This window comes from Acomys minous, assembly GCF_964271855.1.
Source record: "Acomys minous genome assembly, chromosome: 1".
In the NCBI taxonomy this organism is placed as follows: Eukaryota; Metazoa; Chordata; class Mammalia; order Rodentia; family Muridae; genus Acomys; species Acomys minous.
The window spans coordinates 87,584,447-87,598,725 of NC_140483.1; the positions used below are offsets into that span (position 1 = coordinate 87,584,447).

The 14,279-nt window shown below is 47.0% G+C and overlaps 1 protein-coding gene across 1 annotated transcript; it reads left to right on the plus strand.

The window, feature by feature from the left end:
• The first annotated feature begins 3,466 nt into the window (after positions 1 to 3,466).
• On the plus strand, positions 3,467 to 10,167 carry CCIN (calicin). The gene has a single exon (XM_084785311.1). The coding sequence runs from the start codon at positions 4,344 to 4,346 to the stop codon at positions 6,108 to 6,110; it is 1,767 nt and encodes a 588-aa protein (XP_084641437.1). The 5' UTR covers positions 3,467 to 4,343; the 3' UTR covers positions 6,111 to 10,167.
• Positions 10,168 to 14,279: the final 4,112 nt, after the last annotated feature.

The window sequence follows — 14,279 nt, forward strand, 5'->3', positions numbered from 1 at the left end:
CCACCTAAATAGCTTCTTTTGGAAGCATGTGACCTCACGATGGACTCACAGATGAACTGAGTACCTGACCCGAGGGCAGACAGCCCCCAGGCAGGCCAGGGACAAGAAATTTGAGCTTAGACACATGGAGAGAATTTACCGGTGGAACTGAAAACTTAAGGGTGGTCCAAGTTTAAAATAGAGCCCCAGCAAATAGAGCTACAGCTACGTGTGTCCAGTTGTTAATGGAAAGACAGGTGAGCCTGGCCTGGAGACACAAGCTAAGATCCTAGCTACTCTGAAAACTGAGGCAGGAGTATTGGAAATTCAAGGCCAGGTTTGACCACTTAAAAGAAAAAAAATTAGCCAGGGTGGCACACGCCTTTAATCCAAGCACTCTAGAGGCAGAGACAGGTTGATAGTTGTGAGTTCAAGGCCAGCCTACAAAGCAAGTCCAGGACAACCAAAGGTACACAGAAAGACCCTGTCTGGAAAAACTTAAAAAAAAAAAAAAAGGAAGGTAGGAGCTGGGTGTGGTGGCACACGCCTGTAATCCCAGCACTCTGGGAGGCAGAGGCAGGTGGATGGCTGTGAATTCGAGGCTAGCCCAGTCAACAAAGTCCAGAACAGCCAAGGCTACACAGAGACGCCCTGTCTACAAAAACAAAAACAAACAAAAACAACAACAAAAAAGGCCTACACTTTGAGGACTGAGAGTCTACCTAGAGCTTCCTGCTTCGTTTGTTTGTTTGTTTTTTGTTTTTTGTTTTTGAGACGGTTTCTCTGTATAACCTTGGCTGTCCTGGATTCACTTTGTAGACCAGGCTGGCCTTGATCTCACAGCAATCTGCCTGCCTCTGCCTCCCAAGTGTTGGGATTAAAGGTGTGCCACCATGCCTGGCTGCAAATATGATCTTTAAGGGTTTGCAATATTGATAATATCAACCCATAAAAATTAGGATATTGGGGTCTCCTCCCTAGGAGATCCTCATAAATGGAAAATTCTGAGGACAGGAAAAGAGTGAATGGAATGCAGACGCCCTTTTCTGACCACACCAAGCAAACAGCCAATGAATTTCCTGGTGACTCCCAGGAGCACATATAACCAGGTGGTGGAGGCTGGCATGAAGCTGGAAGCTAGAGGCTGTTTGCACAGCTGGTTGGGACTAAGGAAAAAGCTGCTTTCCAGCACTGGAGAAGAGCCAGACAGCAATGCTGGCTGAGCCAACCGGCAGGGGCACTCTCACTTTCCTTTTTATAGTTTGACTCTCTCACGGAATAGCCCTGGCTGGCTCCAGACTGGCAGTTCTCCTGCATCAGCTCATCTTTTCTTTAACCAGGTATAGGCGTGTACACCTTTAGTTCCGGCAGAATCAGACACAGGTGGTTCTAAACTGGCCTGGGCTCCTTAGCAAGTTCTGGGATAGCCAGGGCTACATATAGAGACTCTGTATCTTAGGGTTTTTATTACTGTGATAAAACACTGTGACCAAAAGGAGCTTGGGGAGGAAAGTGTTTATTGCATCTTATAATTCTCAGGTCAAGCTCCATCACTGAGGGATCTGGAGGCAGGGACGGAAGCAGAGTCCATGAAGGAGTGCCAGTTATTGGCTGCTCAGCCTGATTTCTGGACCACCTGCCCAAGGATGGCACCAACCCACAGTGAGCTGGGCCCTCCTACATCAACCATTAACCAAGCAACACCTCCCAGACTTGCATACTGCTTCTAATTCTTTATATCTTTGAAAACACACACACACACACACACACACACATATGTATATATTGGTTTTTTGAGACAGTGTTTCTCTGTGTAGCCTTGGCTGCCTGGACTCACTTTATAGACCAGGCTGGCCTAGGATGGCACCAACTGTGAGTTCGAACTCACAGTGATATGCCTGCCTCTGCCTCCTGAGTGCTGGGATTACAGGCGCGCATCACCACACCTGGCCCTTTCATAATTTTTAACTTTGAGACAGTCTATTATGTTGCCCAGTCTGACCTGAATTTAGTATCCTCCTTCCTCAGTCTCCCAGGGCTGAGACCACCACATCCCACTTTTTGTTTTATTTTAAGGTCTATGTCATTCAGGCTCACCTTAAACTCCTGAGCTCAAAAACCTTGCTTGCCTCTGCCTGCCAAGTAACAGGATTCTGAGTTTTGACTTTGTGGAGGACAACAAGCTCTGCAATTGAGGTAGGAGCATGTTCCTGGCATGGTGGTGGCACATGCCTTTAATTTTGGCACTTTGGAAGCAGAGGCAGGCAGATCTCTGTGAGTTCGAGGCCAGCCTGGTCTACAAAGCGAGTCCAGGACAGCCAAGGCTACACAGAGAAACCCTGTCTGGGTGGTGGGCGGGGAAAGACTGGAGCATATGACAGCGGATGTCCAGCTGAGCACGCCTCTCCTCTCCAGGCCACAGTCAAGTTTGTCAGATCCTCGCAGACCTCCATGATCTCTGACTGGAGGCACACAGTGAGTGAGCTCCTTTCTGTCCTAGTCCTGGGACCTCATGACCTTCTGCTCCTGGGGAATGTCCCTGGAGTCTGGCAGGCAGGCTGCTGATGGAGTCCAGCATCTTTATGAACACCATGGTGCTTCCTGCAGCCAAGCGGCTGCTGCTTCCCAGGCAACGAGAGCAGAGAGCAGAAGTGTGCACAGCTGAAATACTCAGAGAGGGAGAGAGAGAGAGAGAGAGAGAGGCTGGGCAGCAGCGAACTGAGCTGAACCACAAGAGTTATCCGAAGAGGGGTTGGAACCTAAGTACTCCAGAATGGAGAGACAGAGGCTCTGAGCCTTTCACGGGCCTCCCATCCAAAGAGACTATCTGTCCTGGAAATTAGACATCAAGATGTGTAACTTCAGTATTAAAGTGTTAATGGTTTTTGGTTTGTTTTGTTTTTTGGTTTTGTAGACCAGGCTGGCCTCGAACTCATAGAGATCCACCAGCCTCTGTCTCCTGAGTGCTGGGATTAAAGGCGTGCGTCACCGCCCACGGCCCTTAAAGTGTTACTGTTTTAAAAATAAACTTTAGAACCCAATTTTCAGATAAGGAAAAGGTTAGACCCTGTCTCGAAAAAAAAAAAAAGATGTGGAATAAAAAGATAATGTGAAGCAAAGCCAGCAAGAGGAGTGCTGGAGAGTGGTCGGAATAGAGGAGGAGGACACAGTCTCTCTGGGCCCCAGGACAGCTCTTCATGCACCTTCGTTGGGCTCTATCTACATCGAGAACAGGGGTGGGTCTGCCAGACTCTGAGCCCAGGGTCCAGACGTGTGCGTTCCTACACCAAGGAGCCCCAGGAGCGACGAAGCGGGTTTCCTGTTGCTAAGCCCAAGATACAGTTGAGCGCGCAGGCCGCCTGCTCCCGGCCGGGAGGCGACCCTGCAGCGCCACCGTGCGTCCGAAGCAGACTCCTGCAACCGGCCGAAAGCTTCGGGGATGCCCACACTCTCTCACCAGCGCCCATTTACCGCGCTAATATTAACTAAGAAACAATATTTATTTGAAGGTTTGCTACAAACTAAGCACGTTGCCTACTGCTGCCCAATTATTCATTCGAACTCGTTTTGAAGCAAGTGTTAGTCCCATCTCACAGAAGACGAATCTGAGGCTTGAGCGAACTGGTGACTCTAGGTGGGGAGGACTAGAGGGCACTGTCCCTGGCACTTTACTAGATACTGGGGAATCTGGAGCAGGGCGTGTCCAAGCCCTCCCATCTTCCCGGGGCTTCTCCATTTCTGCTGCAGTGAGAGTCTCCCACTTCTCTATTTTGAAGGAAAAATGATCCTGACCACAAGGATCAGAAGCCAAAGGGGTTGTCTCCTCAGATGTCCAGGAACTTTGATAGAGAAAGAGCCTTTATGGCCCAAGAACCACACTGTGGAAACCAGGTTGCTCAAGCTTCCTGGTGTGGCCCTACACAGAGCAGGCTCTGCCTCCAGCTGCCTCTACCACCCTGGGAAGCCCCTTTTCACCAGCAGGTCAGCCTCTTTCCTCTCCTGCCATCCCGTGATCGTCACCACACACAGTTGCCTTTGGCCCTACCCAAACCAGCTCTGACATTCCTGGTGAAGCCTTGAATCTCGGCTTGAAAGCCCCAGGTGAACACTATGGCCCATTCCCAAGTTTCCTCCGGAGCTGTGAGGCGAGAAAAGCCCCATGCCTCTTGCCAACGGCCTAGGGGTGGGGAGGGGGCTGCATTATGATGACCTCACCCATTCTATGACATCACCCTCTCTCCCACCCCGACTCCTCTCTGGTCAGCTGCTCTGCAAACAACCATCAGTACAAATGCCGAAAGGCCTGAAAAAGTCTGCCCTCCAATACCTGCCACTGAGCTGTCTCAGCCAAAACAAGAAGCACCATGAAACTGGAATTCACAGAGAAAAACTACAACAGCTTTGTGCTGCAAAACTTGAACAAACAGAGGAAGCGCAAAGAGTACTGGGACATGGCCCTGACTGTGGACCACCATGTCTTCTTCGCACATCGCAACGTACTGGCCGCGGTCTCTCCGCTAGTGAAAAGTCTCATCTCCGGCAATGACATGAAAAACACAGACGAGCTCTTCATCACCATTGACCCCAACTACCTGAGTCCAGGCACGGTGGAGCAGCTCCTGGACTACTTCTACAGCGGCAAAGTGGTGATCTCAGAGCAGAATGTGGAGGAGCTACTTCGGGGCGCCCAGTATTTCAACACCCCACGGCTTCGGATCCACTGCAACGACTTCCTCATTAAGTCCATTCGCCGGGCCAACTGCTTGCGCTACCTCTTCTTGGCTGAGCTGTTCGAGCTCAAAGAAGTATCAGACTTGGCCTACTCCGGCATTCGTGACAACTTCCACTTCTGGGCCAGTCCCGAGGGCTCTATGCACTTCATGCGCTGCCCACCAGTCATCTTCGGCCGCCTGCTCCGTGATGAAAACCTTCACGTGCTCAACGAGGACCAGGCTCTCAACGCGCTCCTCAATTGGGTGTACTTCCGGAAGGAGGAGCGGGAAAAATACTTCAAGAAGTTCTTCAATTACATCAATCTCAACGCTGTCTCCAACAAGACGCTGATGCTTGCCAGCAACAAGCTGATAGGCTTGGAGAACAACTCCGCCCACGCGACCTTGATCGAGAGTGTCCTGATGGACCGCAAGCAGGAGCGGCCGTGCAGCCTGCTGAGCTACCAGCGCAAAGGGGCCTTGCTCGATTCAGTGGTCATCCTTGGAGGCCAGAAGGCCCACGGCAAGTTCAACGATGGCGTGTTTGCATACATCATCCAGGAGAACCTGTGGCTGAAGCTCTCGGAGATGCCCTACCGCGCTGCAGCACTCAGCGCTACTGCTGCCGGTCGATACATCTACATATCTGGTGGCACCACGGAGCAGATTTCAGGATTGAAGACAGCATGGCGATATGACATGGATGATAACTCCTGGACCAAGCTACCCGACCTGCCCATTGGGCTTGTCTTCCACACCATGGTGACCTGTGGGGGAACAGTTTATTCGGTGGGTGGGAGCATTGCCCCACGCCGGTATGTCTCCAACATCTATCGCTACGATGAGCGCAAGGAAGCCTGGTGCCTGGCAGGGAAGATGAGCATTCCTATGGATGGCACAGCAGTGATCACCAAGGGAGACCGGAACCTGTACATTGTCACTGGGCGATGCCTGGTGAAGGGCTACATCTCCCGGGTCGGTGTAGTGGACTGCTTTGACACTGTCACAGGGGAAGTGGTCCAATGCATCACTTTTCCCATTGAATTCAACCACCGGCCCCTGCTCTCTTTCCATCAGGACAACATCCTCCGCGTGCACAGCCACCGGCAGAGCGTGGAAATCAACTTACAGAAGATAAAGGCCAACAAATCTGCAACCTCAGTACCTCTGCTGCCCAACAGCTGCCCTCTGGATGTGTCCCATGCCATCTGCTCCGTGGGTGAAGACAAGGTATTTGTATGTGGGGGTGTCAGCACAGCCAGCGATGTGCAGACGAAGGACTACACCATCAATCCTAATGCTTACTTGCTGGACCAAAAGATAGGTGAATGGAAGACCCTCGCCTCCCCACCTGAGGCTCTGGACTGTCCTGCCTGCTGTCTAGCCAAGCTACCTTGCAAGATTCTTCAAAGAATTTAAACAACTTTTTAAGTGGGAGAATAAGTAAATGCATTATTATCCACAATTTAATGCCAGATAGCCAGGGAGGAACCTGGCCTTTGGAAGCCTTTTAGTGGTGGTCAACTTGTGGATCTGAAAGTGGAGATCTGGGTTAGAGGTGCTCCCAGTGGGTAGAATCCAGGGCTAATGTCTCTCTGAAGGTAACTGGCAGAGACTGGCATGGAGTCTCTGGTTGGGGAGGGGGGTGGCAACATCTCCCAGCTACTGGTCTCTCAGTGGGTAGACTTTTTTAAAAAAAGAGTTTCTCCAGCACTGGAGATCTCTAAACAGAAGCAGAAAAAGAGTCCTTGGTGCTGTGGGGGGTGAAGTTCCTCCCAGACCCTGGACTTGGGGTGTTTGAAACCCCATATTCTCTATCCTTGTAGTCACCCTTCAGCGATGAGCTAGGCCAGCAAGTAACCTGTGCTCAGAGTTGCGATGCTGTGCGCGCCACACAAATTTACTTCAGGTCTTCTGGGGAGGCAGGAAAGGACCCATCCCAAGTCTGGAGGATCAGCCTCGTGGCCTGGAGAGGAAAGAGGTGTGTGGGCAAGCTCAGGGGCCCGCAGGGCCAACAGCCTATGATTTGTGTACTTTGCATCTCACTTGTAGGGAAGTTGAGGATTACAAACAACTGCTTCTAGTAGTGTGAGATTTGAATGGGAGGTGGGGTGGGGGTGGAAGCGCCACCAGTAAAGGGAAAAGAAAGAAATCTGTCTTTATAGTGGGGTGAAGCTTGCGGGTGATGTAATGGGGTCCAGGTGGCATGGTTTGAGTACTAGGTGAAGCACCCACTAGCTTGTTCTGGGTAAGCTAATTTATATCTGTGCCGTAATTTCCTTTCCTATAACAGAGTGAGAGTGAGACTGCCTACCTCATTGTGTAAATGTGGAGTTATAATGAGAGGGTTGCCTAGGGTAGGCAGTTCCCAGCATTGAAGTGCTGAGGAATTCACACACACACACACCCCGCCCTGGTTTCTGTCACAGGGTCTCTCACCATAGCTCAGGCCTCTCAGGAACTCACTCTGTATCTGAGGCTGGTGTGGAGTCAGGATCCTCTGGCATTCACCTGGTACCTCATTTGTAGTTTCTAATGCAGGGGTTACAGGTGCGTATTCCCACACCTGGCTGAGAAATACCTGTTAAGGAATAAGCCTTGTTCCTTCCATATATTCCCAAGATGCACTGCCCCAGGATGCCACAGAAGGGTAAAAACTACTGCCAAGAAGGTCCTCTAAACCATTAAAGGATTTCCCACCGGGCATGGTGGTGCACGCCTTTAATCCCAGCACTCGGGAGGCAGAGACAGGTGCGTTCGAGGCTAGCCTGGTTTATAAAATAAGTCCAGTTCAGCCAGGGCTATTACACAGAGAAAACCTGTCTTAAAACAAAACAAAACAAAACAACCCCCCCAAATGAACAAAAGCATATAATACACACATAGAAAAATAAACGCTATGTAATTGTGTGGGATACAAGTGACTGTAATAGCCACATAACCACTATTCAGGAAGACGGAGCTCTCGGCTCTCCCTGGAGGCCTCTTGTGTGGTCACTGTTCTGACTAGACCTCCTCTTCCATCAAACCTCTGACATGTTTCTTTTTTACATAATTTGACCACTTAAAGAAACCATTTTGGGTGTTAAAGGTTGAGCCTAGAGCTTCACACTTGCTGGGCAATTACATTGGCCCGTATCCAGTCCCCAGCCCACTTTTAACTTTTTGAGAAAGAGTCTCAGTAAGTTGCCCAGGCTAGCCTGGAACTTCCTCTGTAGCCCAGGGTGACCTTGAACTTGCAATCATCCTGTCTTAGCCTCCATTTCCCAAATACCTGGTATTATAGCCACCAGGCCTGGCTTTAGAATCTTTTTGTTTTTTGTTTTTCGAGACAGGGTTTCTCTGTATAACCTTGGCTGTCCTGGACATGCTTTGTAGACCAGGCTGGCCTCGAACTCACAGATCCTCCTCCCTTTGTCTCATATATGCTGGAATTAAAGGTGTACACCTCTGCCTCTGCCTATTAAGTGCTGGGATTAAAGGCGTGATCCATCACACCTGCCCAAGAATCTGTTTAAGAATCTGTTCACCAGCTGGGCGTGGTGGCGCACGCCTATAATCCCAGCACTCGGGAGGCAGAGGCAGGTGGATCTATGTGAGTTCGAGGCCAGCCTGGTCTACAAAGCGGGTCCAGGACAGCCAAGGCTACACAGAGAAACCCTGTCTTGAAAAAAACCAAAAAGAATATGTTTACTTTATTCTAAAATACATATAATTGTTCCACAGAGGTTATCTTGTGTCTCATTTTGTTCCCCCAAAATTATTTTCTACAAAAAATATTTGTCTGTTTTATATGAATATTTGCCTGCATATAGGCACCAAGAGCCTGTGGAGACCACAAGAGGGCAGCAGACTCCCCGGAACTGGAGTTATAGTTGTGAGATATCCTAGGTGCTAGGAATCCAACTCAGGTCCTCTGCAAAAGTAGCAGATGTGCTTAACCACCGAGCCATCTCTACAGCCCCATATTTTTTTTTTAAAATATGTTATTGCACATAGGTATTGTTTTTCTCATTTCACTTCACATTCTGTCATACAATGTGTCATTTGATTTGCCCAGTATACAAATGAACACTTAAGTTGTTTCCAGTTTGGGAGATTATAAATAGAAGTTGAAGCCCAGGCATGGTGGCACACATCTTTAATCCCAGCACTCGGGAGGCAGAGGCAGGCAAATCTCTGTGAGTTCAAGGCCAGCCTGGTCTACAAAGTGAGTCCAGGACAGCCAAGGATACACAGAGAAACCCTGTCTTGAAAACAAAACAAAACAAAACAAAACAAAACAAAAACCAAAAGAAAGAAAGAAAAAAAAAAGTCATGTAGTCTTATGTATGTATGTCCATACACATGTATTCAAGTTTATCTAGCCTGTATATCTACTGATAGAATTGTTTTGTGGCTAATGATGAAACATTTTGCAAAGTGATTGTGACAGTTTATTCTGTCATCAGCTGTATATGAAAAGCCCTGCTACTTTGTTGCTTGTCAACAGTTGGTATTGTCCTACTTTTTAATTATATTCTGTCTGGTATAAAGTAATATCCCAACATGTTTTTTATTTGCACAATCCTGATTGCCAATTAAAGTAAGCTCATTTAATTAAGTTCTGAGCGTGTGTGCTCAGGTTTCTTTTTTTTTTTTTAATTTATTTAATGTTTACAGTGTTCTGCCTGCATATACACCTGCAGGCCAGAGGAGGACGCCAGATCTCATTATAGATAGTTGTAAACCACCATGTCATTGCTGGGAATTGAACTCAGGACCTTTGGAAGAGCAGCCAGTGCTCTTAACCTCTGAGCCATCTCTCCAGCCCCAGGTTTTTTTCACAAAGCCATTTTTTCTGTTTGGTTGTCTCCTTCTGCAGGAATTCCTGCTGTAGTCTGACGAGAACCCTCTATCATCTGTATACCACATCTTCTCCCACCACAGCCTCTCATCCAAAGTGGAATGTTTTCATTTTGTTGTTGTTGTTGTTGTTATTGCTCTGTGTATGTCTGGCTGCTTCCTCCCAAGTACTGGAAGTGGCACCCCCACCCTGCCCATCCTGTTTTATTGTTCTTTGTTGCCTGAAGAAATCACTTTCCACCTTAAAGTCTTATAGTATTCCTTTCTAATCTCTCTGGAAAACATAGTTGCCTTGCCTTTCATGCTGATGTTTGTAACCTGCAAGAAATTGGTTTTTTTGGGAGGGGGCAGGAGGGGCGTATAAAGCAGGATCCTTTATTTTAACCAGTACCGACCTTACGCCATTAGCACAGCACCCTCCAACCACAGCTCCCTCTGATCCAGTACAGTGTATAATTAGGCTGTCTGTGTCTACAAAGACTTGAGGTTTTGTTATTATTATTATTATTATTACTGTTGTTGTTGTTATTATTGTTATTATACTCTGTTGACCTTATAGGACACGTTATTACTAATTTGTTAATGTAAAACTATCCTTTCATTCCTTGGATAAATCTTGGTGTGTCATTCATCCCTTTATTATCAATTACTGCACTACTGACTTAGCCACTGAAGAACTCTGAGTGGTTCTCAGTTTGAGGTACATGTGAAGAGAAATGCTCTGAATATCCACGCATGGGATTTTGTTCTTTCATTTCCTGCCTTTTTCTTTCTTTCTTTCTTTTTTCATCCAGGTATTTGGTTTAGAAACTTTTTGAGACAAGGTCTCTCTGTGTAGCCTTGGCTGTCCTGGAGTCACTTTGTAGACCAGGCTGGCCTTGAACTCACAGCGATCTGCCTGCCTCTGCCTCCCGAGTGCTGGATAGAAGTCCTCTTTTTACCCTCCCTCTCCTATCTCCTCTCCATTCCTCCTCCCTGGAGACAAAAATCTCCTTAGGCAGCCCAGAATTTTTTTGTTTTTGTTTTTGTTTTCCCCCAGGCAGGGTTTCTCTGTAGAGCCCTGACTATCCTGGACTCACTTTGTAGACCAGGCTGGCCTTGAACTCACAGTGATCCACCTGCCTCTGTCTCCTAAGTGCTGGGATTAAAGATGTGTGCCACCACACCCAGCTTGAGTTTTTGTATTTATAGGTGTGTGTGTGTGTGTGTGTGTGTGTGTGTGTGTGTGTGTGTGTGTGTGTTTGCCATGTGTGTTGTGCATATACCTATGGAGTGAGCTACCCAACATGGGTTCTGAGGACTGGACTCATGTCCTCTGGAAAAGCATCAAGTGTGCTTAACTGCTGAGCCATCTCTCCAGTGCCTGGAAAATCAGCCTGTTTTTTTTTCTATTTTATTTTTATCTTTCTTTTCTTGTTTTTTGTTTTTGTTTTTCTTTGTTTGTTTTTTGAGACAGGGTCTCTCTGTGTAGCCTTGGCTGTCCTGGACTCATTTTGTAGACCAGGCTGGCCTCAAACTCAACAGTGATCCACCTGCTTCTGCCTCCCAAGTGCTGGGATTAAAGGCATGCGCCCCCACGTCCAGCTTTTTTTTTTTTTCTTAAGACAGGCCTTATGATGAAGCCCCTAGGTAGGCCAGGCTAGCCTGGAACTCACAAGTGTTGGGACACCTGGTACTGGATCATCTTTCTTTCTTTAGTTTTATTAATTTTTTAATGTTATTTTATGTGTATGAGCATTCTCCCCTGCATATATGTGTGTGCACCACATTTAATCCTAAAGAAAATAGCCATCAACTGCTAATAGTTCCTGGGCTATGAGTGAACTTCTTAAATAGTCATAGACTACTCAGACAACCATTTGTTTTGTTTGTTTGTTTTTTAAGACAGGGTTTCTCTGTGTGGCCCTGGCTGTCCTGGACTCACTTTGTAGACCAGGCTGTCCTTGAACTCACAGAGATCCACCTGCCTCTGCCTTCTGATTGCTGGGATTAAAGGTGTCCCTGGCTGAATTTTTTTTTCAGAGAGACAACTTCTGATTTCTCCATTTTCACTGTTGCTGGGTTTTTGGAGACAAGAGGCCCCTATGGATGACCCTGAACTCCTGAGCTTTCTGCTTCTACCTCCCAAGTGCTGGGATCACAGTCACAGGCCACCTCACCTGCCTGTCGTTAACCCTGACCCTCCTCATTTCCCCTCTGCTTTGTGTGTAGACTGTCTTTTCTCTAGTTTAAACTGGAGTTTTTATTCAAGATAGTTTCCACTTTAATATTGCCACTTAAATGCTACAAGTTTCACTCTGAGAAAAACTAACAGAAATACTAACTCTGAGAATATCTAACAGATGTTCTATGCTGTATTTTTTTTAAGGTTTATTTATTTATTGTTATATATACAGTGCTCTGCCTGCACATATACCTGCAGTTCAGAAGATGGCATTAGATCACATTACAGATGGTTGTGAGCCACCATGTTCTTGCTGGGAATTGAACTCAGGACCTCTGGAAGAGTAGTCAGTGCTCTTACCCCCTGAGCCATCTCTCCAGCTCCCTTATATGTTGTATTTTCATTCATTTATCTCAAAATGTGTTGTTTTCCAGATGCTTTGAATTTTTCAAATACCTATGTCTTTTTTTCTTTTCCTTTGTCTTTTTTTTTTTTTTTTCTTTTTTTAAAGACAAGGACTCACTACATAGCCCCTAGCTGTCCAGAACTCATTTATAGAGCAGCCTGGCTTTGAACTCACAAAGATCTACCTGGGTGCTGGGATTAAAGGTGTGCACCACCAAATATAGTTGTGTGCATGCGAGCATGCGTCCCTGCGTGCGCTCGCGCGCGTGTGTATGTGTGTTTTGTCAATTTTTTTAGATTAAAAATGTTTTATGTGTATGTATGAATGTGTGAATCCACACAGGCCGTGGTTCTGCTGGAGCTGGAGTTACAAGCAACTGGGAACCGGAAGAGGGACCAGAACTCTGGCCCTCTGAAAGAGCAGCTTGTACTCTTAAGGACTGAGCCACCTCTCCAGCCCCGAGGCTCGGTCTTCAGGGTTATCTGCTCCAGGAACTCTTGCGGTTTTGTGGCTTCAGCAAATAGGCGAGACCAGGAATGTGCTTATGTCATCTAGCTCTGCCCGGGGCTTTTCAGTGATACTCGTCTGCACTTTCGTTTCTTATCAAAATTATGCTAATCTTGTATAATTAGTTGAGGAATATATGCTCTCTTAAAGGAATTTTCAAGGTAATGAAGACTGAAGTTTTCATTAATGAAGACGTATATTTTTGCACATGTGAGATTTTAAATTCATTACATTGCATTTACTGCTCAGAAAAATAGACAATTATATTTCTCCTTATCATTTTTTGAGACGGGTTCTTACAATATACTCCAGATATACTGTCCTTGGATTGGTACATCTTACTGCCTCAGTCTTCCAGTGCTGGGATTATGGGTGTGAATCACCACCCAAAATTTAAATGTTTTTAACATAAAGCTTCTGTATCTTATCATTACAATAGCTTTAAATTTTCATTACATTTATTTATTCTGTAGTGAGTGTGTATGCACGCTGTCAGGCTGGGCAAACACATTAACCTGCTGAGTTTAAGGTTAAAACCTTCAGTGAGGCTGGAGCTGGGGCCGCATGCCTGTAATCCCAGCACTTGGGAGGCAGAAGCAGGGGCAGCAGGAGTTAGAGGTCATTCCTGGATGTACAGGGAGTTCCAGACAACTTAGCCTGCAGGGTGAGTGCTGTGGAAGGGTGTTGTCTTCCTCTGGAGGCAATGGGAGTGTTGGAACACGACTGTAAACATGTCTGGATATGTGAAAGCGTGGTAGGGCATGTACATTCTATCTCAATAAAGCCTTTTAGAAATCATCATGGCTTCTGTGTTGGTCATTCTCCTTGCACTGCTCACTCTAAGGCACACCACGTTCTGTGTTGCCAGCAGCCTTTTGCAGAGACCTCGGTAACACAGAATTGAACGTGGGTGGCCCTGCCGCAGTGAAGCTTTCCAGGGCTGCAGCTCTGGTCAACAGCATGATGTCAGCCTCAGGAGATCTGGCTTTAGAGACCACGTGAGATATTTGTTATGAAGGGGCTGAGTTGTTTTTTTTTTAAGATTTATTTATTTATTATTATGTATACAGTGCTCTGTCTGCATGTACACCTGCAGATTTCATTATAGATGGTTGTGAGCCACCATGCGGTTGCTAAGAATTGATCTCAGGACCTCTGGAAGAGCAGGCAGTGCTCTTAACCACTGAGTCATCTCTCCAGCCCAGGGCTGGGTCTTGAGATGGTCAGTACCCAATAGGAAACACAGGCTACCCATCCCTTTTAGTCAGGATGTCTATATAAATGACATTTACTAGCTATTTGTTATTACTTTTCTGATAGTTTATGTACCTCTGATGAAATGTACACTGTAAGTGGAAGTGTTGTGGGGAATCCACCAGAGAAGACTGCTCAGACACCAGTTTAAGCCAATAGAAACTATTGAGCCAGGTGTGGTAGCACATGCCTTTAATCCCAGCACTTGGGAGGCAGAAGCAGGCAGATCTCTGTGAATTCAAGGCCAGCCTGGTCTACAAAGTGAGTCCAGGACAGCCAGGATTGTTACACAGAGAAACACTGTCTCAGAAAAAAAGAAAGAAAGAAGAAAAGAAGCCGGGCGTGGTGGCGCACGCCTTTAATCCCAGCACTCGGGAGACAGAGGCAGGCGGATCGCTGTGAGTTCGAGGCC

Coding starts and splice junctions, on each gene's coding strand:
- CCIN (XM_084785311.1), top strand. CDS start 4,344: ATGAAACTGGAATTCACAGAGAAAAACTACAACAGCTTTGTGCTGCAA.